General features: G+C 25.8%; 1 protein-coding gene across 5 annotated transcripts in view; it reads left to right on the forward strand.

Annotated features, from left to right (window-relative positions):
• The window catches only part of LOC135922152 (synaptic vesicular amine transporter-like), a 90,752-nt gene that overhangs the window by 8,653 nt on the left and 55,486 nt on the right, over window positions 1-26,613 (forward strand). For 4 of the 5 annotated variants that reach the window (XM_065456575.1, XM_065456579.1, XM_065456580.1 and 1 more), the window contains exon 3: window positions 24,862-24,920. The exons of the other annotated variant lie outside the window; for it this stretch is intronic. In XM_065456575.1, coding sequence (XP_065312647.1) covers window positions 24,862-24,920 — 59 coding nt within the window. The remainder of the gene's footprint in view (window positions 1-24,861; window positions 24,921-26,613) is intronic. 5 annotated transcript variants of the gene reach the window in all.

The following is a 26,613-nucleotide window of genomic DNA, read 5'->3' on the forward strand; positions in this document are numbered from 1 at the left end:
TATATATATTCATTCTAGCGATCAAGGACTTTTTAAAATATTTGATATTCCTTCTTATCTCTTTGATCCGACGTTCTACATGTATGTGAAAAATCCAATTATATTCTTACAAATATGAAGGAAAATGACTCATCCATAAAAACTCTATCAGCATGAAGAATCGGCTTTATATAACCGTTTTGTGTGAATAGTATTTCTTTAATAAATAATCTTAAAATATTATTCGATATTTAACAATAAGGATGAGTTATAGAAAATTAGCATTTGCAAAGATTGGCTAAACATCAGTATATACTATTATGACATCAATATGTAGGCTATTATGGGTAAGTCTCCAATCCAATCATTTCTGTTTACCAACAGTTGAACAAATGTTTGAAATATCAACAAATACTTCAGGAAATCAGGTTTTTATGTAATAATGATGGAAAACATGTGAAAATAAAAAAACCTAAATAAGTGGATCTTAATTTTTTCATTATAAAAAATATAATTTCATTGTGATTCAAGCTGTTAGAGATCACAACAAGGTTATTATATATTTTATAAGTTTTTTCTTCTCATATTTATGTTAATTGGAGCATCTAAAGGGCCTATTTTACAAAGGAAGGATCAATAAAACATCAAGATACCCAATCCAAATTTTTTACTTTTAACAGAAATATTATCTTCATATGTATTTGTTGGAGATAATATTTATCCCTTAATGGATGTCATATTGAATGAATATAATTTTTTTTATAGATTTAAATAATTTCTTTTCCTTCACCTTAAACAAAATGGTGAAAAATCTAAATACATTTTATTATAAAATTCAGTATACATTTGTTTTGCGCTGATAAAAAATTGAAGCTTATTTTTGAATTAATTTAATGTTCATTTTTAAATAATACTCATTTGAAAAAAATACAAAATCAAAGGACAAAAATATTATTCTAATTTTTATGGTAAGAAAATTTTATGAAATCTTTTAGATTGGGGGTATTTAAGGATTTTTTATTGGTCATGAGGGTAAAGATTTATATCATTTTGAGTAACGAATACATGTCTATTATAGTCAGGGATCTAACCCATAAAGAATATTGGTTCAGTTCCGTTTCAGTTAAAAATAACGGTTACGTATATAGGTTCAGTTAGTAAAAAATAATATCCGATGGTTTTGAACCCTTAAAAACAAATTTAAACCTCTATTATATAAAGAATAAACATTTTTTTAAATTTTTCTACTATTCTCTAAAAATAATATTGAGTCATAGTGAAGTAAAATATTTTCCAGTTCTCTTTTGTCAAATTGAATCTATAAGGAGGAAAAATTAATTTTATAAATGTAAACACTTCAGTATGCTAACTTGGACAGCTAGCTATCACAGTCAAATAATATACAAAATATCTAAAAATAATTATTGATATTTATCTGTCAAATGATAATTAATCATCTTTAAAAGAATTAAAATATCAAGGTTCGAAACCAGTTTATAGCCCTTTTTAGAGGTTAGGTTCAAGTGCAATTTACTTTAGCGTTTAAAATTTGAATTAGGCTCAGTAGATAATAATGAATATCGATTTAACGGTTCGGTTTATGTATAGTTAAATAATAGAAGGTTTGATTATATGGATATCCGTGAGGCCAGGCAAATCGCGACAAAAGCGCATTAAAGGGAGTTATGAGGAGATTTATAAATGGAATAAATAAATTATAGACACCATATTTAAAATAAATTATCACCTAAAGGATGGCGGCGCTGCTAGAATCATCTTTTTTTAAAGATTGATGCCATTTCATAGATTCTTCTAAGAAAAATACATTATATGGGCGCGGTACAGTCTCTTAAATACTATATAGACGCTCTGAATTTACCCCCGAAAAAATCATGGTTAATAATCCCGTCAAATCACTAAGGAACTCTAATTTATGACAGTCCAATACCAGACAAGTTATGTCACTTGCTCATAAAACGATTCGCATTCATTTTTATATGAAATAAAAATTTAACAGAATAAAATATTTACAGGGTTTCCCATTCAAATAAGGAAAAGTCCTAATCAAAAAAGGAAAAGTTTCAATCATAAAAGGAAAACCCGATCAAAAAATGGGCCAATCATAAAAGAAAAAGGTTCAATCAAAAAAGAAAAAGTGTCAATCAAAAAAAGAAAATTCCCCAAAAGAAAAGAAAAAGTCCGATCAAAAAAGGAAAAGTGTCAAACAAAAAAGGAAAAGTGTCAATCGAAAAAGGAAAATTCCCATTCAAAAAAGGAAAATCGTAATTTTTTTAAAATTTCTTGTCAATTTTTCTTAAATTTTTATTTATTTTTGTTATTCCTTTTTATTTTAATTCTAGCTTTTTATGATTTCTTTACGTATTTTATTTACTGTATCTTTTCACAATTTCTTTACGTTATTTTTCTTACTGTATCTTTTCTATATTTATTTCTAACTTTTTACGATTTTCTTTACTTTATTTTTCCTACTATATCTTCTCTCAATTTATTTTTCTTCTCATTTTTGATAATTCATTTGTATTTTTAGTTACAATTTATAAATTTTGGTCCATTTTTTTAACAAATTCTTTACGTTTTTATTCATCGTACATACAAATATTCTTTTTATGATTTTTTCATTGTAATCTTTTACATACATTTCTAACCTTTTCAATCTCTTCATTTTTATTCTTTATTTTTTTGAGCTTTTTTCTCAATTTTTTTCTTCTCATTTTTGATAATTTTAAAAATAAGAATTTAAAAATGATTATATTTTATTAATTTACATATCGTTTGGTATTACAGTTTAAACTAATTTAATAATAAAAAGGTACATTATAACCAAACGATTAATTTAATTTAGCAATTGCAATTAAATACAATAATCATTCTTAAATTTTTATTTTTTAAATTATCAAAAATGAGAAGAAAAAAATTGAAAAAAGGTCAAAAAAATAAAGATTAAAAATGAAGAGATTGAAAAGGTTAGAAATGTATGTAAAAGATTACAATGAAAAAATCATAAAAAGAATATTGTATGTATGATGAAAAAAAAACGTAAAGAATTGTTAAAAATATTGACCTTAAATTTATAAATTATTTTTAAAAATACAAAAGAATTATCAAAAATGAGAAGAAAAAATTGAGAAAAGATATAGTAAGAAAAATAAATTAAGAAAAGATACAAATAAAGTAAAGAAATCGCAAAAAGTTAGAAATAAAATAAGAAGGAATGACAAAAATAAATAAAAATTTAAGAAAAATTAAAAAATTAATATCTTCCTTTTTTGAATGGGAATTTTCCTTTTTTGATTGACACTTTTCCTTTTTTGATTGAACCTTTTCCTAATTTGTTTGACACTTTTTCTTTTTTGATTGAACCTTTTCCTTTTTTATTTGACACTTTTCCTTTTTTAATCGGACATTTTCCTTTCTTTTTGGGAATTTTCCTTTTTTGATTCACACTTTTTCTTTTTTCTTTGGATTTTTCCTTTTTTGATCGAACCATTTTTTTATGATTGACTCTTTTCCTTTTTTGATCGGACCTTTTCCTTTTAGGATTTAAACTTTTCCTTTCTTGATTGGGACTTTTCCTTTTTTGAATGGGAAACCCTATATTTCATATGGCCAAAAAATATAACATTGAAAATTAATGAATAACAATAAAATTAAAACCGAAACTAAACGCGCGGAAATCGCTTTTTAAAATAAGATTCTTCTATATGGTTCAAACGTGATAATGCCGTATAGTTCTTTATCCTTTAAAAAATTGAAATTTTAAAGGGATCCCTTCAGTGGCGCCTTTAGGCGGGGGGGGGCGCAGTGGCTTGAGCCCCCTGAAAAATTTGAATAGCCCCCTGAAGAAAAATTTTTTTTTTAATGGCTCCTTAATATCCTCTTGAACTAAATAAATTTTTTAGATTGCCCACTGATGATTTCTTTTAAAATTCCATTAAGTAATAGATATAATTTTATTATTTAGAAATTAATAAGACTATTTAAATTTTTATTAAATGAATATTATTTAATTATTAGATTAGATTAATACATTTAAATTATATTTTCACTATGTAGCTTGCAATCAAACTCTGTATTAAAAATATAATATCAATAACTCAGTAAATATTAATTTAGCTTTAACAGTTGAAGTTTAATTGACTTTTATTATTTAAATTATTATTTTACCCTAATTAAATAAATATAATCATATATTATTTAAAAATTAACAAATTTAATATTGTAATTAGCTGAGTTTATAATGATTAATCAAGTGTATATTTATTTTGAAATTTTATTATCACACCTTGATTATATTTTCAAGGTCCAAATAAGTATAAGAGATTTCTTTATAAAAAGTAAGTAGACATATAGTTTATAATCCTCTACTATATACAATTTTTTATAAAATATTAGATATAATGCCTCTTTTATAGACGTATTTGACAGTTATGTTATATATTACAGTCAATATTATAAAAAATTTTACTAATAAATGGTTTTGATAATAAATATAATAACAAATTGAATTCAGGCATTTAACGCCATCTAATTAGTTATAAATAATTTTAAAAATTAAACATTTTATTATTCATCCTGCAATAGATGTAATAAATTTGATATCTTTTCTTCTCTTTTATTACGTGTTTTAAGGAAAGCTATTTTCTTTTTCGAAAAACAGTCTTGAGTTAAATTTTTAATAAAGTATATTTTTGATACTATTACAAACTACTATTATTTTAAAATATAATATACCAAGGTGTTGCGACAATATATGAAATCTTAATTGTTTCATCATATCATTCTGGTCCTTATTTTATAGTTAGAAAATGTTTGTTTTCTAATATGGCATTGCCGTGTAAATAACTCCAGGCTTCAATATATTTGCATATTTATTTCTTCCAAAGATTTTTAGTGTTTTTATTTTATAAATTTAGCCAACATAATAAATTCTGATACTAGTTTACATCGTGAGTGCCATGGCTATTACTGCAAATTAACCAGCATCTATTATTTGTGTTGCTATGTAATTTAAGATTATTACTACAGCTGCTGAAAGCCGTGGATACACTTTCTGAGCGAATGAAGCTGAATACCCCCCTGAAAAGTACCCCCTTGAAAAGACGCCCCCCCTCCTCAAAAAATAGATAATTATTTTATGACACCTATAAATTTCAAAAATAATTATTATTGCATCAATTTTTACAATATAATATAAATAAAATGCAAAAAATATATACTTTATAAATATTATTTTTAAATTAATAATTAAGATAAATTAGTGGAAGAGAAAGCGAAAGAATTTATAATTTCATCAATATTTAATTGTATAAATAAATTTTTTTCCATTGATAATATGGTTAAATTATTGAGAAATGAATCATTCATGGTACTACGAAGTCTTGTTTTAATTAATTTAATTTTACTCATGACTCTTTCGGCAGTACATGAAGTTGTAGGAATGGTTAATAAATATTTATATAAAATTCTTAAATTAGGAAAGCAGAAAAATTTAAAAGTAATGATAAGGTAAAATAAATGAATAGTTTTTCCAATCTGAATCGTAAGTTCCTGAATTATCATCATCATCAGAAGAAGCTAAATAATGTATTGGTAAAAATATTTTAATTAAATAAATTTACAATTATCAGAATCTGACAAATCTTTAGATTCTTGAACCTCTAGGTTATGAGTAATAATTACATTCCCTATTTTGGCCATCTTATAAATATTTCTAAACTTCAACATTTCTTCGGAAATTTGACTTGAATTTAAATTGTAAAATTCACAGATATCCTCGATATCTTCTTTAATAATTGATTTTTCTGCCATTCCCTTTGGCGTAAAAAATGATGTTTGATGTAAAAATTTCATCGAATCATCATTTAATCTTTCGTTAAACTTCATAATAATTAAATCGAGTGCAGCATAAAATACACCTATTTTAAAGCTAAAAAAAATTTCTATATTTAATGATGAAAGTATATATTTTGGATTGTAATGTTTGAAGACTAGAACTTTTAAAATCAAAAGGTAGATTTCTCTCCTTCATAAAATCTTGTGCCTTTGAAAAAATATCCAAAAATTCAGTATTATTATCTATTAGATTAAAAAATAATTAAGAAAATAATTTATATTATAGTTCTCAAATTAATCAAGCAATCTTTTGCCAATTGAATTTGATTTATTGCAAACCCTATATCCTTCGAAATGGTTTGCAATTTTTTACAAGCCAAATTTGTTATCAACAATATTTTATCCAAAACACAAAGTGATAAGATAAAATCAAATATTCCTATTCTAAAGACTATAGCACTAGCCATAGTGGAAGTGGCAGTATCTTTAGAATCCTTTAAATTTGTTAAAGCTGCCAAGGCATCATAAAGTAGCACAAAGATTTTCTTTATATCGTTAAAATTAAGCCCACCATATCTTTTTCTAATGTGATCTATCCATTCTTATATTATGCGATTTGCAATTTTTAATTAGGCATTTGTATTTTTTTGGTTAATATTTTTAGGCAAATTTTAAAATTGGATTTATGACAAGAAATATCGAATAACAACCTAATTTACTAAACATCGACCAAAATTTTCCTTAATATATTTTAAATTAAATATTAAGTTGGGGGGGGGGGGGGGTCTTATTACATTTATAAACCAGAAATCATTTGATCATGATGAAAGTAACAAAACAGTAAAAGAATTAAATAATAAAGAAAATTTAAAAAAAAATTCCCCCACCGAGAGCATATGATAGCATATTTTAGATAAATAATAATGGTCAACTGTGTAGTCGTTTATATATCATTTAAAATGGAAGATAATCTTTTAGAAATTTAATATCTCACAATAATTTTCTCGATTACTTATCTAACTTCCATCATGTCATCTAAGAGGAAGCTCTAACCACCATATAGTTTTATGATTTGGATTGGTCGTTTATACTCTCTCCTTTAAAAATTGTTGATTTGGTTTAGGCCTATAAATTTTTCCTTATTAGTCCATTCTATAAAACATTGTCTAAAATGGTTACAGAGAATTATACTAGTTTGTTAACCTTTTGTCAATGTAAGTTGCTAAGAATTATATTATTGTATTATGTGATTTTATATATGCCTATTTATTTTGTATGCATAATATAATAAACGACAAAATATGAAAATCTGAATAATTGTTCAGAGTTAACAAATTTTAAAAAGGTCAAATTGGAAGGTATGGGGGGGCGTTTTTAGTTGAGAACCCTGAGATTGTGAAGGCTAGCGGCCCCTGGATCCCTTTAAATCCTGTAAAGATAGATCCCGGATAGTTATAATCCTTTTAAAAATTACGACATATGTATGATGAAAAAAAAACGTAAAGAATTGTTAAAAAAAATGGACCTAAATTTATAAATTATTTTTAAAAAATACAAAAGAATCAAAAATGTGAAGAAAAAAAATTGATAAAAGATATAGTAAGAAAAATAAATTGAGAAAAGATCAAATAAAGTAAAGAAATCGCAAAAAGTTAGAAATAAAATAAGAAGGAATGACAAAAATAAATAAAAATTTAAGAAAAATTGAAAAATTTATAATTTTTTTTAAAAAAATTACGATTTTACTTTTTTGATTGACACTTTTCCTTTCCTTTTAGGAATTTTCCTTTTTCGATTGACACTTTTCCTTTTTTGATTGGACCTTTTCCTTTTTTGAGTGAACCTTTTCCTTTTATGATTGAAACTTTTTCATTTTTGATTGGGACTTTTCCTTTTTTGAATGGGAAACCCTGTAAATTAATCGTTTGGTTATAATGTACCTTTTTAAAATTAAATAAGTTTGAAATGTAATACCAAACGATATGTAAATTAATAAAATATAATTATTTTTAAATTCTTATTTTTAAAATTATCAAAAATGAGAAGAAAAAAAATTGAGAAATGCTCAAAAAAATAAAGATTAAAAATGACTTAAAGAGATTGAAAAGGTTAGAAATGTATGAAGATTACAATGAAAAAATCATAAAAAGAATATTGTATGTATGATGAAAAAAAAACGTAAAGAATTGTTAAAATGATGGCATAAATTTATATAATATTTTTAAAAATACAAAAGAATTATCAAAAATGCGAAGAAAAATAAATTTAGAGAAGATATAAAAAGTAAAGAAAATCGCAAAAGGTTAGAAATAAATTGATAAAAGAAAAAACGTAAAGAAATCGCAAGAATTTAGAAATAAATTAAAAAGGAATAACAAAAATAAATAAAAATTTAAGAAAAATTTAAAAAAATTACGATTTTCCTTTTTTGATGGGAATTTTCCTTTTTTGATTGACACTTTTCCTTTCCTTTTGGGAATTTAACTTTTTCGATTGACACTTTTCCTTTTTTAATTGGACCTTTTCCTTTTTTGTTTGACATTTTTCCTTTTTTGATTGTACCTTTTCCTTTTTTGTTTTATACTTTACCTTTTTTGATCGGACTTTTTCCTTTCTTTTGGGGAATTTTCCTTTTTTAATTGACACTTTTCCTTTTTTGATTGAACCTTTTCCTTTTATGATTGAAACTTTTCCTTTTTGATTGGGACTTTTCCTTTTTTTGAATGGGAAACCCTGTAATATTTAAAATGATATTTTTACAGCTTTAATCAGACAGAACATTATAACTGTTTAATAACAACTTTATCCCAAGGTGATATATATATTCTACATATCATTGTTGTATGACTTTTAATGTTATGAACTTCCGATAAATATTACTTTATAGCTATGACTTTAAGAAATCTATATACAAATATCTAATATGAACCGTAATAATTTGTTATAAGTAAAATAAATTAGTGAGTAATTTAGGTAAAAAGGGTTTTGGCATCATATGTTAAACAGGAAAATAAAAAAATTAGTTGTAAAGATTACATCGAATTTAAGGCCTTTTTCCTCAAGAGTTAAAAAGTTATTTGTATTAGCTTTGTTACCCAGTCAATCGCTCTACCTCTGTCTCCCCTAATATGCAGATCGAAGTTTGTAGGAGATGAACGTGTGATATTGAATTCTAGAAATATATGAAGAGTGGATGTGCACTGCAATACAGATTACATCATAAAAAGGTAAAAAAATGATTGATGAGATAGATATAAATGCTTTTCTGGCAAGAAAATGCTGGTATCGAGGTAAGTGATTGAAATAGATGAATTATGAAGGTGGATGAAAGAGTATTTATTATTTTTATGAATTATTAAAGGTTATGGTATAGTAAATGGCATTTTAACTTAAGCCCTACTGATTAGTAAAAACAACTAAGAAACATTATCTTGTGAGAAAATTGTTAGTAGGGAGGTATCTGACTTAAAGTAAGGTTAGTTAGCTGGAGAGTGAACATGTAATACATCTTGAACAGTGTTGAAGGCTTTATAGGAATTGAGTGGTTATGACTTAAGTAATATCGAGGTTGAGAAAAGATTTTAACAATAGATTACTTATTGATGAAAAGTATGTAAAATATAAAAGGGAAAAGGAAATGTATAACAATAAATTTTAATTTTTAGGTGATCTTATAGTAAGGGGATCGAGTTAGTCAATTTTGAGAATACTCTTCCCAAAATAAAACTAAGGAAGTTATAAAAATGCTGATATATAGAGATTTAAACTAAAAAGGGATACTGTACTGGACTTCTTCTAAATGATTCCACGCATATATATTGTTGATATTATGATCGACAAATAAAAAACCTAATCCATGAGCCTCCTTTTGAACACTGAAATATAGTAACAATCATGGGAAAACTTATGCACCGATAAATAGGGGAGACCGAGGATGGTTTTCGTTCAAACCTTAATAATTTTAATATTAATAGACTAATCTGAAGTAAAACATCTTCTGAATCCTAAAAGTATAGGCTATTTGAAATAATTAATACATATTTTATAAAGATTACATTTGTTTAAAAAATTGGATTAAAAACCTTTTTTTGGCCGAACCATGAAATACTTTGTGCATGTTGCTCACACATATGTGATAGTTGGGACACTCATGAAATAGAGGCCTAAATAAATTTAAAATCAGTATTGATTATATTGTAATTTATAACCAATAACTATATAAAAAATTTTCGCAGGAAATTTATTTTAAATTTTTTTTTAACCATAAACATAGTGAAAGATAAGTTAATTATATTAATTGCACATAAAAAATCAAATCTGGCACAACTTCAGTGTGCCCATCCAATGCTACCCATGCATTGGTACCAATTCTCCTATTCATAATTTTTTTTATATTTTTTGTGACATATAATGCAAATATCTTTATTTATTTAATATTTTTAGTTAATCTGAACCTTTTCATTTCCTGTGTTATTACCCAAGGAGATACACGTTTTTTTGAGATTTTATCTCTACTTTTTTTTATTTATTTTTGATAATAGGATCTTCTTATAGGGTATGTAAATATTTCAGATTTTTTCCTTCTTTTGTTGTCTATATTTCTCACAAATTCAGGAGGTGAATATATTTTCTAAATATCAAATAAATTATCTTCTTTATATTGACTTATATCATTATAATTTTGAGAAGTTGTAGCCTTGTGTCTCTGAGGCTGGTAAGGTATTATTTTCTAAATTTAGAGGGTTCTCAATATTTAATGGTTAAGGTGTTGATTTTTCTAATGTTGTCTGACTATTATCTTTAAAAATTATGGGTAAATAATCCATTTCTTCATATATATCCGTATAAGGATATATGCCCGCTACCTCAAATGATTTAATTAATAGTTAGGGCTTGTGGTAAATATATCTTTTACTACTTATCGAATGTCATAAATATTTATAAGGATTGCTGCGCATCCAGTAGCCTACGGAGTTATTATAATATTTTTTTAATAATGCACCTCTCAATTGGTTGAATTTTATGAGTGGTATGTGGAGGTAATGATAGCAAGATAATGCCAGATTTTAAGCAAAAATAAATACCAAGAGATTGGTGCGAACTATGATTGTCTAGAATCAATAACACAGGTTTTTCAGGTAGTAGCCTCATATGATCTGCAAAATGTTCTAAATAATCCATAAATTCCATTTCGTGCATCCAATCTGACCCATTTGAGCGGCCTATACAACCATTAGGTCCATCTCTTATAAAATGATCAAAAAATGTTTTCCTTGGAAAAAGAACATAGGCGGGATGGCATACCCTATAGCATTAATAGCGAGAACTATGGTTACTAGGGTTCCTCTTTTAGTAGATATCATAGCTGGAACTTGCTTTTGACCTTTCTGATCTATTATTTTACTGGGATTTTGATCAGTTGTTAATCCACTTTCATCCATATTGTATATTGCTGATGGTGGCGGCTAATATTTATCAAGAATATCTTTGCAGAGGCTAAAAAATAAATCCACACTAGATTTATTAAAACCAAAGGCCCTATCCAGGCTTGTGGCTTCTAGAGATCGTATAGATAATTGTGAATTTCTTTTCATAAAACCAGAGAACTCATCGCCCGCCATTTTAAATTCACCCCAATTGGGTGGAATTTTCTTATTATATTTTACTGCTACTTGATAGGCCAATTCTTTAACCTAATTAAATGCATAATAATATATAAATTAAATGATTTATAACAAAAGTTTAAATGGTGAGAAATAGGATTATCGCAATGAGATCATTATGATAATGTTCTCATAAAATAATATTATTATTCACAATACTAATAATAATAAATGTTCATTTAATACTTAAAATTTATTAACTTGTTTATAGATTGTCTGATAATGTTCTCATCATTTAAAATAATATAATTATTCACAATACTAAATTAATAATAAATGTTCATTTCATACTAAAGAATTATTAAGCTGTTTATAGATTAACATTGTGATAATGTTCTCATCATTAAAAATAATATAATTATTCACAATACTAAATAATAATAAAATTTTCATTTCATACTTAAAAATTATTAACTTGTTTATAGATTATCATTGTGATAATGTTCTCACCATTTAAAAGAATATCATATCCAAGTTTTAATATGATATTATTTTAAATGGTGAGAAATCCCAGGATAAGAATAAATAAACTTCATTAAGCCTATAAAAGACTGGAATATAATTTTAACTTAATCATTGCATATAAAATATTAAACTAAAATGTAATTAGCTGATCTTATTTACTTTTTTTTTGGTAAAAATTTTTTAGAGGATTTTAATATGAAATTAGCTATATTTTCCTCCTCCACTATAAAAACACATTTATTATTTAAATATCCCATTGTAGGTATTGAATTAGTTTCAATTTTCTTCTTTTTGGATAAATATCTAGCTATATTTGATTTTGAAATTCCTAAAATTTTTTTATAAATATATATAATAATATAAAAGTAATGATAACTTTCTGACTGAGGTTGTTGGATATAAATTTAAAGCATTTTTCATAATCTTCTTTACAGAAGATTTTCCTATCCTATTCATTGTAATTCCGCATCACTTACTATAAAATGAGCTAAAATGGCGTGTCCCAATTTTACTATTACCAACTATGAACTGCTCAATAACTTTATAAATATCATCCAATATCATATTAATTGATGTTTATTGATTCTGAAAGTTTGTCAGATTGAAAAATAGGGTTTAAACTTTCCTAAAATTTATTTATTAAAAATTTTAAAGCTCTATTTTTAAATATAAACGATAAAGTTTGCAAATATTTTTATTACTTTTGGTATGCTAAAACACATTTTCTTCTGTAAATATTAAAATACTAAATATTTTTCAAATCTTTTTTAGCCAATCATGTATGACGTAATTATATATGTTAGGCTCAAATTCCAATCTTACTAAATAATAATCCAAATTATATTTGGAGTGACCTAACATTCCCCTGTCCTCAATGTACCCCGTTCTCCCTTAAATCGATGGCCATCATTATTATTCTTTTATTGGTGATTGTGGCGAGCCAAATTAGCCTAATAAATTGACATTGAACCGGTGCATTTAAGATAAATGAAATTATTTTATATATCAATGTATTTTTATACAATTTATTTGGACACTCTTAGTTTCATTATTGTTATTAGAGTTAGCTCTTAATTTTTCCAGTCACATCAATAATATATTAGAGTCGTTAACGCTCCTTTTTAAAAAGACCTTGCTCCCGCTATTTGAAAGTGAGCTAGCTAGCGCTCCTGCTACTTAGATTTAAAAAAAGGGAGCAAGTAGTGCGCGACTGGAGTTACGAACTCGGGTCGTGAGACCAAGTCGACTCGAGTCGTGATTTCGATTCAGCTCGAGTAGTAAACTCAAGTCTATAATTTAATCAGTTTTTTACCTTAGTCTTCCAACTTGAGCCATGAATAAGAATTATATTCTTGGGTTGACTAGAGTACGAATTGTTATATGAACTTGAGTTGACTAGAAGACGAATATTTCAAAGTAGTTATTATTAATTAAGATATTTGTTTTGTTTCTTATTTTTTTACTTTAGACTTCCAATTTGAGTCGTGAATACGAATTATATACTTGAGTCAAATAGAGGACGAATAGTTGTATGAACTTGAGTCGTCAACATGAGTCGAGTAGAGGACGAATATTTCTATGTAGTTATTATTGAGATATTTTTTTTATTTTAACAATTTTTTGCTTTAGACTTCCAACTTGAGTCAACTCGAGATACGAACTAGAGGACGAATATTTTATAATTACCTTAATTAATAAATAATTTTTATTTTCGTTTTAAAAAAATAAAATTAAGAATCTCTAGCTAATTTTTTGGATAAGATCCCCCGTTTCTTATGTGATATAAAAATTAAATTATATTTGTACATGAATTATTAAAATCTAAATCATTATTTTATTTATGTATTTGAATATAGATGTGATATCAGCTCAATAAATATTTAGCTCAGTTTCTGTGTCGAGATACATTTGTAAGTTTATCTGTATCTAAAAAGTTTTTAGTCGATGTATTCAATAATTTTAAATATGGTCAATAATTTTAAATATGGCTAACTCAGTATTTTATCTATAAAAATATTACGCAACCTGAAGATTTTGCTCGCAAATAAAGTTTTGACATCTATTCGCGAAATCTCGAGGCTTAGGTAATATTTTTTCTGTCGAAAATATTTAGTTAACCATTTTTAATAATCAGTTTAAATGGGGATATTTTGTATCACTAGATGTATCTATATTTATATCCATTTTTAGATGATGTATCTTGAACCCTTTTAAAAGTATCTTTAACAACTCTACTAATCAGCAAGGACAGGGTAGCATAAAAAATTGTATTCCTATTAGAGATCTTTAAAACATAGTACGGCCCCGTCTATTTTTTATTTTTTAAAAATATCATTACATATAAATTGATATATTTTAATGAATAAAAAAATTTCCATTTTTCATTATAGATTATATATTTACAACATAATTTCTTTTTTTTTATTTAAACATGAATTTCCATTAATTGTTTGTCCGTATTTAATTCCAATATGCAGAGTTGTTAACGCTCCTTTTTAAAAGTAGCTAACTCCCGCTCTTACCTTCTCAAGAGGAGCTAGCTCCAGCTCCCGCTACTACATTTTTAAAAGGAGCTAGCTCCTGCTCCAAGTAATGGAGTGCCACTTCATAACCGCTCCTTTGATTTATTATCTTCCTGATGATCAATTTCATAGAATCCAAAAAAATCTTCCAAATCATTTTGTATTTAAAAGAAAGATTTTTTTACTTTTAGATGCTTTTTTAGATTGAAGCTGCTCACTTTTGAAATTTAAATAGTTTTATTTAAACACAACTAGCGTAGCTCTGTTGAACCTTAAACACTAGAGGGCAAAAGCGCTATATATCACGTATCACGTAAGGCATTTTTCCCTTAAATTTGTTTGATCATTTGGATCAACATCTTTTAGAAGTTTAAAATCTATTTTGAATGATGGAAATGGAAATTCGATTTCTCCATCTATGATCTCTAAATCCATAATATCTAAAACTATTTTTTGTTATATATCTATAAAATGAATATTAATATGACTTACAAGATTTTCCAAAAAATTTTCAATATAAAAAGGAAAAACTTGATGTTTAATATTTAAAATGATTAGATGAAAAGCCAATATAAAACTCGGCTAAACATTTAATAATGGATAAATTTAAATAAAATAAAATTTCATTTTTATTGAATTTTAATTAACAAATATTATTAATATTTATAAAATAATTTAATTTATACATTAAATTTAAAGGAGCGGTGAGGCGGCGCTCCTCCATTCCAATTTAAAAGGAGCTAGCTCCCGCTTCTCAATTTTAAAAAGGAGGGACGCTCCAGGTGTTTTTGAAAATGTAGCCACGCTCCAGGAGCGCCGTTCCTTAACAACTCTGTCAATATGTATAAAATTAAAATAAAATCTTACTTTGTTTACCCCCTTTTAATGTATATTTAATAATAATAATGTTTAATAATAAATACCCGATCATTTGGATTGGATAAGGTGGAAATTTTTTTTTTTGAAAATTTTCACAATTCTTTAATTTTACATTATAAATGGAGTATATTATTTAAAGATTTTAAAGAGGCATATGCTGCTACTAAGTTATTTTTCGAACCGAACCCGGCTAAAACTTTTGCCGGGTTAGTTTAAATAAAGAAATATAAATTTTTTTTATAAATAGTGATCTAGCTAAAATAATTATGTGAGATAAAAAAAAATTATCCCAATAAAAAAAAGTCAAAAATAAAGCCAATGTTGGTCTGAACATACTAGTCTGGTTCATCCAAAAAACAATATACATTACAGTATGAATAGGTTTTAAACAGTAACACCCCCCCCCCTCCCCAGCAATTTCTATAATAAACATCTTGTTTAAGTATATCTGTATATTAAATTGTTATAATGTTTGAAATATCTTAATTAATAATTACTAAATTGAAATATTTGTCCTCTAATAGACTCAAGTTCATAGAACTTTTCGTCTTTTAGTCGGCTCAAGTATATAATATGTACTCACGACTCAAGTTGGAAGTCTAAAGTAAAAATATGTAAAAAACAGAATAAATATCTTAATTAATAATAATTATTTTGAAATATTCATCCTTTTAATCGACTCAAGTTGACGACTTAAATTCATAGAACTATTCGTCCAGTAGTCGACTCAAGTATATAATTCGTATTCACGATTCAATTGGAAATATAAAGTAAAAAAATGTAAAAAACAGAACAAATATCTTAATTAATAATAACTAATTTAAAATATTCGTCCTCTAGTAGACTCAAGTTGACGACTCAAGTTCATAGAACTATTTGTCCTCTAGTCGACTCAAGTATGTAGACTTGAGTCACGACTCGTGTTCACGACTTGAATTAGTGGACTAATTAGAAGACTAGAGACTCTGAGTCGGAGTCGGGCGAACTCGACTTTTTAACAACACTAGAATCAACAATTCTTGGGATTTCTTTGGTTATAATTTTTTATGATATTATGTACACAAAACAAAATCGTGTCTTTTTTTATCTATATATTTTATTCATAAGAGGTAAATCAATAAATTTTATTATTTTTAATTAGAAATTAAACAATGTTATAAACGAGCGCCTACAAATTGAATGAGTTCGTGAACGAAGTTCGTTTTTTTTGAAAAATATGATAAACGCCGTTCCATTTATTTTGACGAACTTTGAAAGATAACACGTCCTTTTTTGTAATGAACGCCTTCGTATTTATGTTCATTCAATTTTAGAAATTTTCTTATTTTTATACATTTGAAAATAAAAAATAATTATTTAATATTACTACAAATCTTTTGAGAAAAAAAAGGTTATTTTTAATGTTTCCTTTTTCACATTTGAATTTTTTTTAACCAGTCACTAATTCTGTCGTATATAGTTTATTAATAAGAATATTATTATTTATAGATTAGCTTAAACATGGATTTTGCTATTTCAACATCATCATCTGATTCGGAAAATTCAGAATCAAATGAATTATTACCACCAAATATAATAAATACTTTATAATTATATAATATATTCAATAAGCTAATTTTATTCTTACCAAATGTAAAATGTGTTCAAAAAGTATAATGTAGTTTCAAAATCTTGAAGTTTTTAAAGAGACACTTGATAGTAATATTTATTATTTATTATAATATAACCATAGGAGTAGCCGGGGGGGGGGGGAAGGGGAAATCCCCCCTTCAGAAATATGTTGTCGTTGGGGAATATCATTTTAAGCTGATAAAAAATATCCTCCTTAGCCCACTTTCCACCTCCTGTCCCCAAAAATGTATGCATATACCTTAAACAAAAATTTAAAAGAATGAATATTTCAATAAATTATAAATTATATTTATAAATGAATGATTTTACATATATATTTTAATATATACATATATTTATAATGTATTGTATTGTGAATTACTTTATTTGTTAATTATATATTTTTTATATGTATGTAAGATAATATCGGGAATGTTTAGCTACCTAAGAGATATTGAATTTGTAACATCATCCAAATTATTATTTGTTTCCTTCGAATTGTTTGTACGGATGTTTTATATATTGTTTCTATTTGATGTTGTGTAAATGTACTATGGAATAACACAGTGGCCCCTACAACGGGCGGAGGGGTCCGAAGCAACTGCTTCAGTAAATTTGAGTGGGGGTACTTTTCTTTTTTTTTTAAAAAAAATTTTAAATTTTTTATTTAAAAATTTTGAGTGGGGGTACTTTTTTTAAAAAAAATTTTATTTTAATATATGAAAATTTTTTTTTTATTGTTTTGCTACATCCATCCATAACCAATTGATTTCTGGTTTATGTATGTAATAATAAGACCCCCTCCCCCCACTTATTTATTAATTTAATATGTATTGACGGAAATTTTAGATCGTTGTTTAGTAAATTAGGTATCCGAGATTTCTTGTCATAAATTATTTTTCCAATTTCAAAATATGCCTAAAAATATCCACCAAAAATAATAAAATGTGTTAGAAAAAAATATAATATCTGACTCTTTTAATAATCATGAAATTTAATAGTAATATTATTGTGCATGAACACAGACACATATGATGGCCGATTATGGAAAGCTTTCACATAACAAAAATTCCATATTACAATTTATAATACCCCAGAAAGAATGTGTGGATAATAACCGTTCTATCATAAGAATATTAATAAGATGTCTAGGTTATTTAATATCTCGTAACCAAGCCTTCTGGGGGACAGGCTACAAGAAGGCAATATGACGAGCCTTATTAAACTCATTGCAGATTCTGAACCTGTACTGGGAGAAAAACAATAAAGGATTAAAAACGAAATCATATGCAAATCTATTAACATATAATAACATAAATATTCTCATTAAACCATGAAAAATATGGTTATAAAAAAAATTCAAAATGAGATTGAATTGAACAGGTGCTTCTCAATCATAGTTGATGGCACATTTGATGTTTTGAAATCATAAGCAATAGCTTTGACTAAGATGTGTTGAAAATAGTGAGATGCCGAAGCCTGTTGAAAGACTGATTGACATTATTGTACGGGAAATATCACAGGTCTCGATATTAAGCATAATATAATGTCCAAACTTGGCTCGATGAATTTACCCCTTGAATTCCTAGTTGGGCAAAGTTATGATGGCGCCTCAAACATGAGTGGAAGAATCAATGGTGTGCAGGTCTTGATTAGAGCAAAGGCGTCAAAGGCAGCTTTTATTTGGTGTTATTGTCATTGATTAAATTTAATCATTGTTCAATTATGCCAATCAATTAAAGAACTTCAAATGTTCTAGGAATACTAGATGAGATTTATATCTATTTTATTGGTGTAAAAAGAAATGAGGTACTCAAAAAATTTCAGTGTAATGATCAGAGAAAATCGCAACGATTTCTACGCATCAAGAATACCACTCGGTAATAGTACCTTATTTATTTATATTTAAAATATTTTTTTATTTAGAAGCTGGCTATCGTCATATAAAGCTATTGTAAATTTTTTTCTACTTTATGATGCCTTGAGGGCAGCTTTAACAAATTTAAAGGATTCTGAAGATCGTGCCACTTCCACTAATATTGCTATAGTCTTTAGAATAGAAAAATTTGATTTTATCTTATCACTTAGTGTTTTGGATAAAATATTGTTGATAACAAGTTTGGCTTGTACAAAATTGCAAACCATTTCGAAGGATATAGGGTTTGCAATAAATCAAATTCAATTGGCAAAAGATTGCTTGATTAATTTGAGAAGTATAATATAAATTATTGTCTTAATTATTTTTTAATCTAATAGATAATAACACTGAATTTTTGGATGTTTTTTCAAAGGCACAAGATTTTATGAAGAAGAGAAATCTACCTTTTGATTTTAAAAGTTCTAAACTTCAAACATTACATTCCAAAAAGGAGAGGAGGTATATATACTTTCATCATTAAATATAGAAATTTTTTTTAGCTTTAAAATAGGTGTTTTATACTGCACTCGATTTAATTATTATGCAGTTTAACGAAAGATTTAATGATGATTCGATGAGATTTTTACATCAAACATCATTTTTTACGCCAAATAATGTGGCAAAAAAATCAATTATTAAAGAAGATATCGAGGATATCTGTGAATTTTACAATTTAAATTCAAGTCAAATTTTCGAAGAAATGTTGAAGTTTAGAAACATTTATAAGATGGCCAAAATAGGGAATGTAATTATTACTCATAACCTAGAGGTTCAAGAATCTAAAGATTTGTCAGATTCTGATAATTGTAAATTTATTTAATTAAAATATTTTTACCAATACATTATTTAGCTTCTTCTGATGATGATGATAAATCATAAACTTACGATTCAGATTGGAAAAACTATTTATTTATTTTACATTGTCGTCTACTTTTAAATTTTTCTGCTTTCCCTAATTTAAGAATTTTATATAAATATTTATTAACCATTCCTACAACGTCACGTACTGCCGAAAAGTCATGAGTAAAATTAAATTAATTAAAACAAGACTTCGTAGTACCATGAAAGATTCATTTCTCAATAATTTAACCATATTATCAATGGAAAAAAATTTATTTAAACAATTAAATATTGATGAAATTATAAATTCTTTCGCTTTCTCTTTCCCTAATTTATCTAAATTACTAATTTAAAAATAATATTTATAAAGTATATATTTTTTGCATTTTATTTATATATATTAAAAATTGATGCAAAAAAATTATTTTTGAAATTTATGGGTGTCAAAAAATAATTATCATTTTTTCGAGAGGGGGGGGGTACTTTTCAGGGGGGTATTCTGCTTCATTCGCTCAGAAAGTGTAGGAGCCACTGAGTTTATAACCAGACTATATATAAATAAATTATGCTTGTGTGTATATTTGTATTATTAGTGCAGTCAACATTGAAATATATTTAATTTGATACAAATGAAAATGGGATATGAATATTTCAAATGGTATGGTGATCTAAATTGTTTCCGTGATTATAAATAATTGTTGATATTGAATAAATATATATGTTCATACTGATTAAAGCTATATAATTTGAATGAAATTACAGAAGAATGAAGTATATTCACAATATAATCATTAAACATGAGAATAAAAATTTAAATTATAATTATTGATGGTTGAATAATGTTTAAATTTAGCTACCTAACCATTTATGGAGATATTATCATTATCCTTTTGTATATATATTATTCTGTGAATACATATTTACTATGCTATGTATTATGAATAAAACGAAAGAATCAATATAACAATTTATTAAATTGATAACCAATTTCGTTCATTTTAAATAATGATAATTATTGTTTTTATTAAAGTTAACCCACCTATCCAAAATATTTTCTACCTACATTTAGTTAATTTTTCAACTTTAAACCATTTTTTAAGCTATCTTTTAAAATTTTAAAATCTAATTTTACCAGAAATGTGTTCTATCATGATTGGAATACATATCCTATGAATTTCAGATAATTTGCCATGAAATTTTGAACTTAATTTAATTGATATTAGTTTATCCATAATTTTTTATTTAAATTATAAATTCTTAAAGGTTTACGGCAAAATTATTGTTTAACTTGGAATTATCTGATATATTAAATATGCATAAATAAAATAGTTACCAGCATAAAAATTCGTAGAAGGGGAAAGCGTATAATTTTTGTCAATAAACATTGAAGGCGAACGGGTTTAGAGTTTACCACTACTTAAGCCAACTTGGTGGTTCTGTTCTGGGGGGGGGGGGGGGGTGAAAGGTGATATATAGTAAATTGAACCCGACTACGTGATTCCATTAATATATTAAAAAAATAAATACGTCATATTACATTTTTAAAAAAATTGTCGTTGTTTAGTAATTGCTTTGGAGCAAGTCTAATCATCCTTCAAAAGCCCTACCATGGCATCCGTCTAATCAAAATATAGGGAATTCTAAGAAATATTTTCTCCAAAATCATATTCACTCTTATGAAAGATTCTTTATTAAATCTCCTATCACCAAATTAGGCTTCAGAATGGCTTGAAGCAACAAGCCATTCTGCAAGAATCACCTTAGAGAACTTGCCATACAAGTACTTATGTATCAAGTAAGATATAACTAATGCGTTTAACAAATTGAATCATCAAACAATAATGCAAAACTTTTTAGACAAATACTCAGATTATTATAATTACATACAATCAAGCTATGGCTCACTATCCATCCTACTTTTCAAAAAACGATCAATAATACCCGCTCTGGGGCTTACACAGTAGTATTCTTTAGGACCTCTATTCTGTCTAGCTATAAATAAAGTGATTCGAGATATTAATAATAATACTGGCCTAAACTTCAATGTCTGGTATTTAGATGATACAACTATTTTTGGCTCTTTTAACGATATTAATAAAGCATTAAAGATTATCATTTAAATTTTCATGTTTTTAACTTATCAAAAATTTTTAAAATACGAAATTTATTAACAACTCAATTTTCATCATCCATTTTAGAGAAATTTACTAACATGATTATAAAGAAATTTGCAAGGATCTCCAAGAAGAGGTTCCAGTCAGCATATAAGATACAAAATTTCTTGGATAAAATTTTCCCAATCTAATCTCAAAGGAAAATATTTTTTAAACACATGCTTTCACACTAGGCGTCTTACTAAATTAAAATATTTTTACTATTCCCCAATTCTTCTAAATTATGAAATTAAAATTAAATCTATACAGGAGAACGTCATTAATCTCAAATTTTATTAGAACACCTGGTTAAAAATTATTTTTTTGATTAAATCAGGCCAGCTAGGTCTATGCGCTCGTTATCCAAAGGATTACAAATATTACAAAAGTATTCGATTATCCAATTTTCAACTTATAAAAGAGGAATGAAGCTATACTGTTATTAACTCTAGCAGCTCACCAACCTACGTTCTTTAGTATTGAATAATACTGGTCATGAAGGGTTAAAAGTATATCTAGTAATTTAAACCAATTCCTTTTGACAAATTTTGATAGGCAGTAGCTACCCTGCTAGGGAACATTATAATCGAACTTATAACTGTCAAAGATGTTGAATAATTATTGATTCTAAAGGAAGACATCCACTTCATTGCCTAAAACAGATATAAATATATATGGCACAGAAATAAAATTATATCATCCAAAGTTGATTGTTCAAAGCAGCTATTCTTTCAAATCTCGAACCTCGAGAATAGATTCCTGATAAATATTTACACCTAGCAGACAACAATTTATTCATATCCATCGTAATATAGGCAAACTGTTCAATTGGAAATGAGGCGAAATCCCGAATCAAACCAATCATTCAAAAGAGCCCTAAAACAACAATTTCAAAGGGGTTTTTTGATCAAACAAAAAATCCGCTATGTCATATTTCTTTATTACAATACTTATAAAAAACGAATTAAAATATAATGAAGTAAAAAAAAATTAGAAAAACATAATTGGGTTCCTTAAAAAACATTAATTGTATTAAAAAATTCTTTATATATTTTCTGCCTTAACGGACAGTTCGTATTCATCACCTTCAATTTTATTTAAATTAGCATAAAAAATAAATTACAAATAATTAAACCCATAAAATTCTTATTACTTAGGAGATACAATTATTAACCATTTTTAGAGATTCATTCATTCTTTTTTATACTTTGTTTTTATGTGAATTTGATTTGTTATAAAATAATATTATATTTATTTTGTTTATTCCCATTTCCATTTTTTTTAGTTTGGTGTATCACCTTTTCTTTTGTCACTTTTAATTTTCTCATTTACTATCTTGGATATAAAATAGAGCCATATTTTAAAAAAATATGGTGTAACTCCGTTCAACCCGACTTTACCCATGACAAAATTGGCTTCCCCTCAGGGCTCAACTATGTAAGAAGGCTTACAATTTATTTAAATAAAATGGACAAATTATAATACCAGAATATATTTTACTTTACTATAATACTTATATTAGTTATAAATGGTCGATATCAATATGCAAAATTATTGGTGTAAGAAGTGGCGTATCTGGGATTTTACTTTGGGAGGGAGTCAATTTTTTTACAAAAAGAGTTAAATTAGTAACATCCAGTATATTCATAATTTTGAGACAAAGAATTTGATAAATGTTATTTTTATGGGCAAAAAGGATATTACAAAATAAAATTATTGTTAAATGCATTTATTTTTTTCTTTCTCAATGTTTTTTTTTACTTTTGATTCGATGTTTTATGGTTCAGATAACATATTTAATTTCATTTATAGATAAGTCTTTTTTTTTACTAATTTTCAAAATTTCGATTTTAAATAATATTGGCTGTATTTTGTAAATTGTTTTAAATGGAAAATAAAAATATGACTATTAAAGGAATATTAAATGATCCATTATATAATTTTACAACTTTAATGGATATAATTTAAATTTATAGTCAGCTGGACAGGGTTATGTAGCCAAATTATTTTTAGGTTTGTAATTTTTTAAAATCCAGGCCAGGGTTTTTCTTATACTCTTTTAAGACTCACTCCAAGACGGATTCTGGGCTTATAGTTTAGAATCTTTGCTTGATAAACAATATATCGAAGGTTCATTTTAAAATAGTTAAAAGTTTTAATATTAAACCCGAGTCGTTTTGATATTTTTTAAAAAAATTTAAGTTTCTCATACTTGCAGGGCTCTATTGTATAGTTTTGATTTTAAATATATTCGTTAATTTTTTTTATTTTACAGTCAAGAATAAAATATATGCTAATCATGTCATTTTTCTTTACGAAAGGAAAAACATTTTGAAAATTGAAAAAAGCGTTTATATTCTAATGTCTTATGGGAGAAAATTCAATTATTTTATTTTCTCTCAATAAGGTAATTTTTATATAAATGGTTTATTTCATATTTTAAATTTATAGAAATCCAACTCAGTAATATAAATTAAAATAAATGACTACACGGGAGTTATGTTGCAAATGAAATTTCGTGAGAAATATATTGTTAGTCCAAATTTCATGGCTATTTTTTATAGTTTTTGTAATATTGATAATTATAACCAAATTAAGCAAAATAATTTATATGTCTAATTAGGTTCAAATAATATATATACCGTAAATGGATTATTTCTTAGTTAAGGCAAGTATTTCAATCACCTAAGGATTTTCCTATCAAATATAAACTATAATAATGCATTTAAAATTAATGAGTTATTATTATTTTGCCTTTATCACATTTTTTTTTTATTGATTTTTTTTAAAAACTTCATTATCACAATTTGAAATCGCTGTCGTTATATGCTAATGTAGTAGGATACAAAACACATTAATAATTATTTTGCTTAAAATGTTTTTAATGTAATATTGGTAATAAATATAATAAATAGAAAGGAACATTTTCTATATGTTAATAAATTCTAATAAATTTATCAAATATAATTTATACTAAGGATCGGCTACGAGTTTCCCATGTTTTGCGGCTTCCTCATCATGTTCCTATCGACACTAAGTATATGAAAATTAAACTTTATCAAATAATCACTTATTTTTTTGTTTATAACGTAGTGGGAAGGATAATTAAAATTTGTATTTTATTATATAAATTTTGGTAAAGAGGTAAAAATTTCATTTTTTAAGAATAATAAGGAATTTTCTAGTATTATGGATTTGAGAATTGGCAAAAATATCGTCTTTTGAACTAAATCCGTTTTTTCCCTTAACTCTGAACAAATAAAAAGCGAATATAATAGAAGCACTCAGTATTAAGCAGACGATGCAAAAATAGTCATAATTTTAGACTACACAAATAATATGTAAAAAAACAGTAAAGTTATGCAAATCACAGAAAGGCACGCATAATTGACGCAAAATCCCAGAAAAGTACGGAAAATGGCGCGAAATATGTAAAAACACAAATGATAAAAAATCACAGATAAGCAAGTAAAATAAAATCCTGCTAAATGACATAAGATCACATATAGGCAGGCAAAATGATGCAAAACTTTATAATAAAATGAATTCTAAAACAATTGATATTTTATTTTATATATTTTTTGATATAATTTCAATGATAAATTTCACTAATAATTATCGTCATTTAAAATATTTTTGGCGAAAATAGTTAAAAATGAGTATATAAAATATATTTTGGTTTGATTAAGTTACCATTGTTACAAATGTCATTTTAAGAGATTTAAAAACTATATTTTTTAAGTAGTTATAAAATGGATATTTTGAATAAATTTGGCATTTCATTCAGTGACAATGATGATACATATAAAATACCGAGTTGTCCAACATTGACTTTGATATTAACTACAACAACCTATTTTCTTCGTGAATTGGGTCGACTGCAACAGGTTTAATATATTTTAAAAATTCGTTGTTTTTGAAAAGCGAGTCCTAGTTCGTATACAGAAAAATTGAGGGTGCGTCCTACGGAGTATGATTTATAGTAGATTGAAAACGGTAGAGATTTATTGCATTTTGGTCAATGTTTAGCAAATTTGGTTGTTTTAGATATGCTGACTTGGTAGTAAATAACATTAACCAAGATAATATATTTCACACAGATGACAATTGACATAATCATCATTTAAATCTTTTTATGGATTTTTTTAATATGTAATTTACATAGGTAACATTTATATTATTCATAAATATTTAAATATAATATTTTAATTATATTTTGGTATATTTCAGATAATGTAGTTTATAATTTTTAAAAAGTTTTTTTAACTAAAATAGTTAAATAGAACATTTCAAATATACATTATGTTCCATTTGAACTGATACTTTTTTTGTTTTAGCAAAATATATGTCAATTCTAAAGTGATTCTATTATAATTTTATAGCTTGAAAGTAGGTTACCTTATAAATGTTTTTTCCAAATCTCATAAAATCTATCAACAGGATGACTCAAAATTATCCACATTCAAACTTGGCTAACAAAAATCGAACTTTTTAACATTTAAAAATTAATTTTTTTATTAAACTTTACAATTCGACAAAATTATTATAACACCAACATTTAAAATGAATTTGAGTCAAATTTTAAACTAGCTATCGATTAGCTGCAACTTGTTTTTTACTTATTGTAACTGCAACGTACCCCTCAGTTTGCAGATTTACTGGTGTAATTACTGTAAATTATTTTCATCCGTGAACATATGAAATGAACTAACCTCTGAGGGTATTTTCGT

The sequence above is a fragment of the Gordionus sp. m RMFG-2023 genome, chromosome 1, assembly GCF_954871325.1.
Source record: "Gordionus sp. m RMFG-2023 chromosome 1, tfGorSpeb1-WG-v2, whole genome shotgun sequence".
NCBI classification, from domain to species: Eukaryota; Metazoa; Nematomorpha; class Gordioida; order Chordodea; family Parachordodidae; genus Gordionus; species Gordionus sp. m RMFG-2023.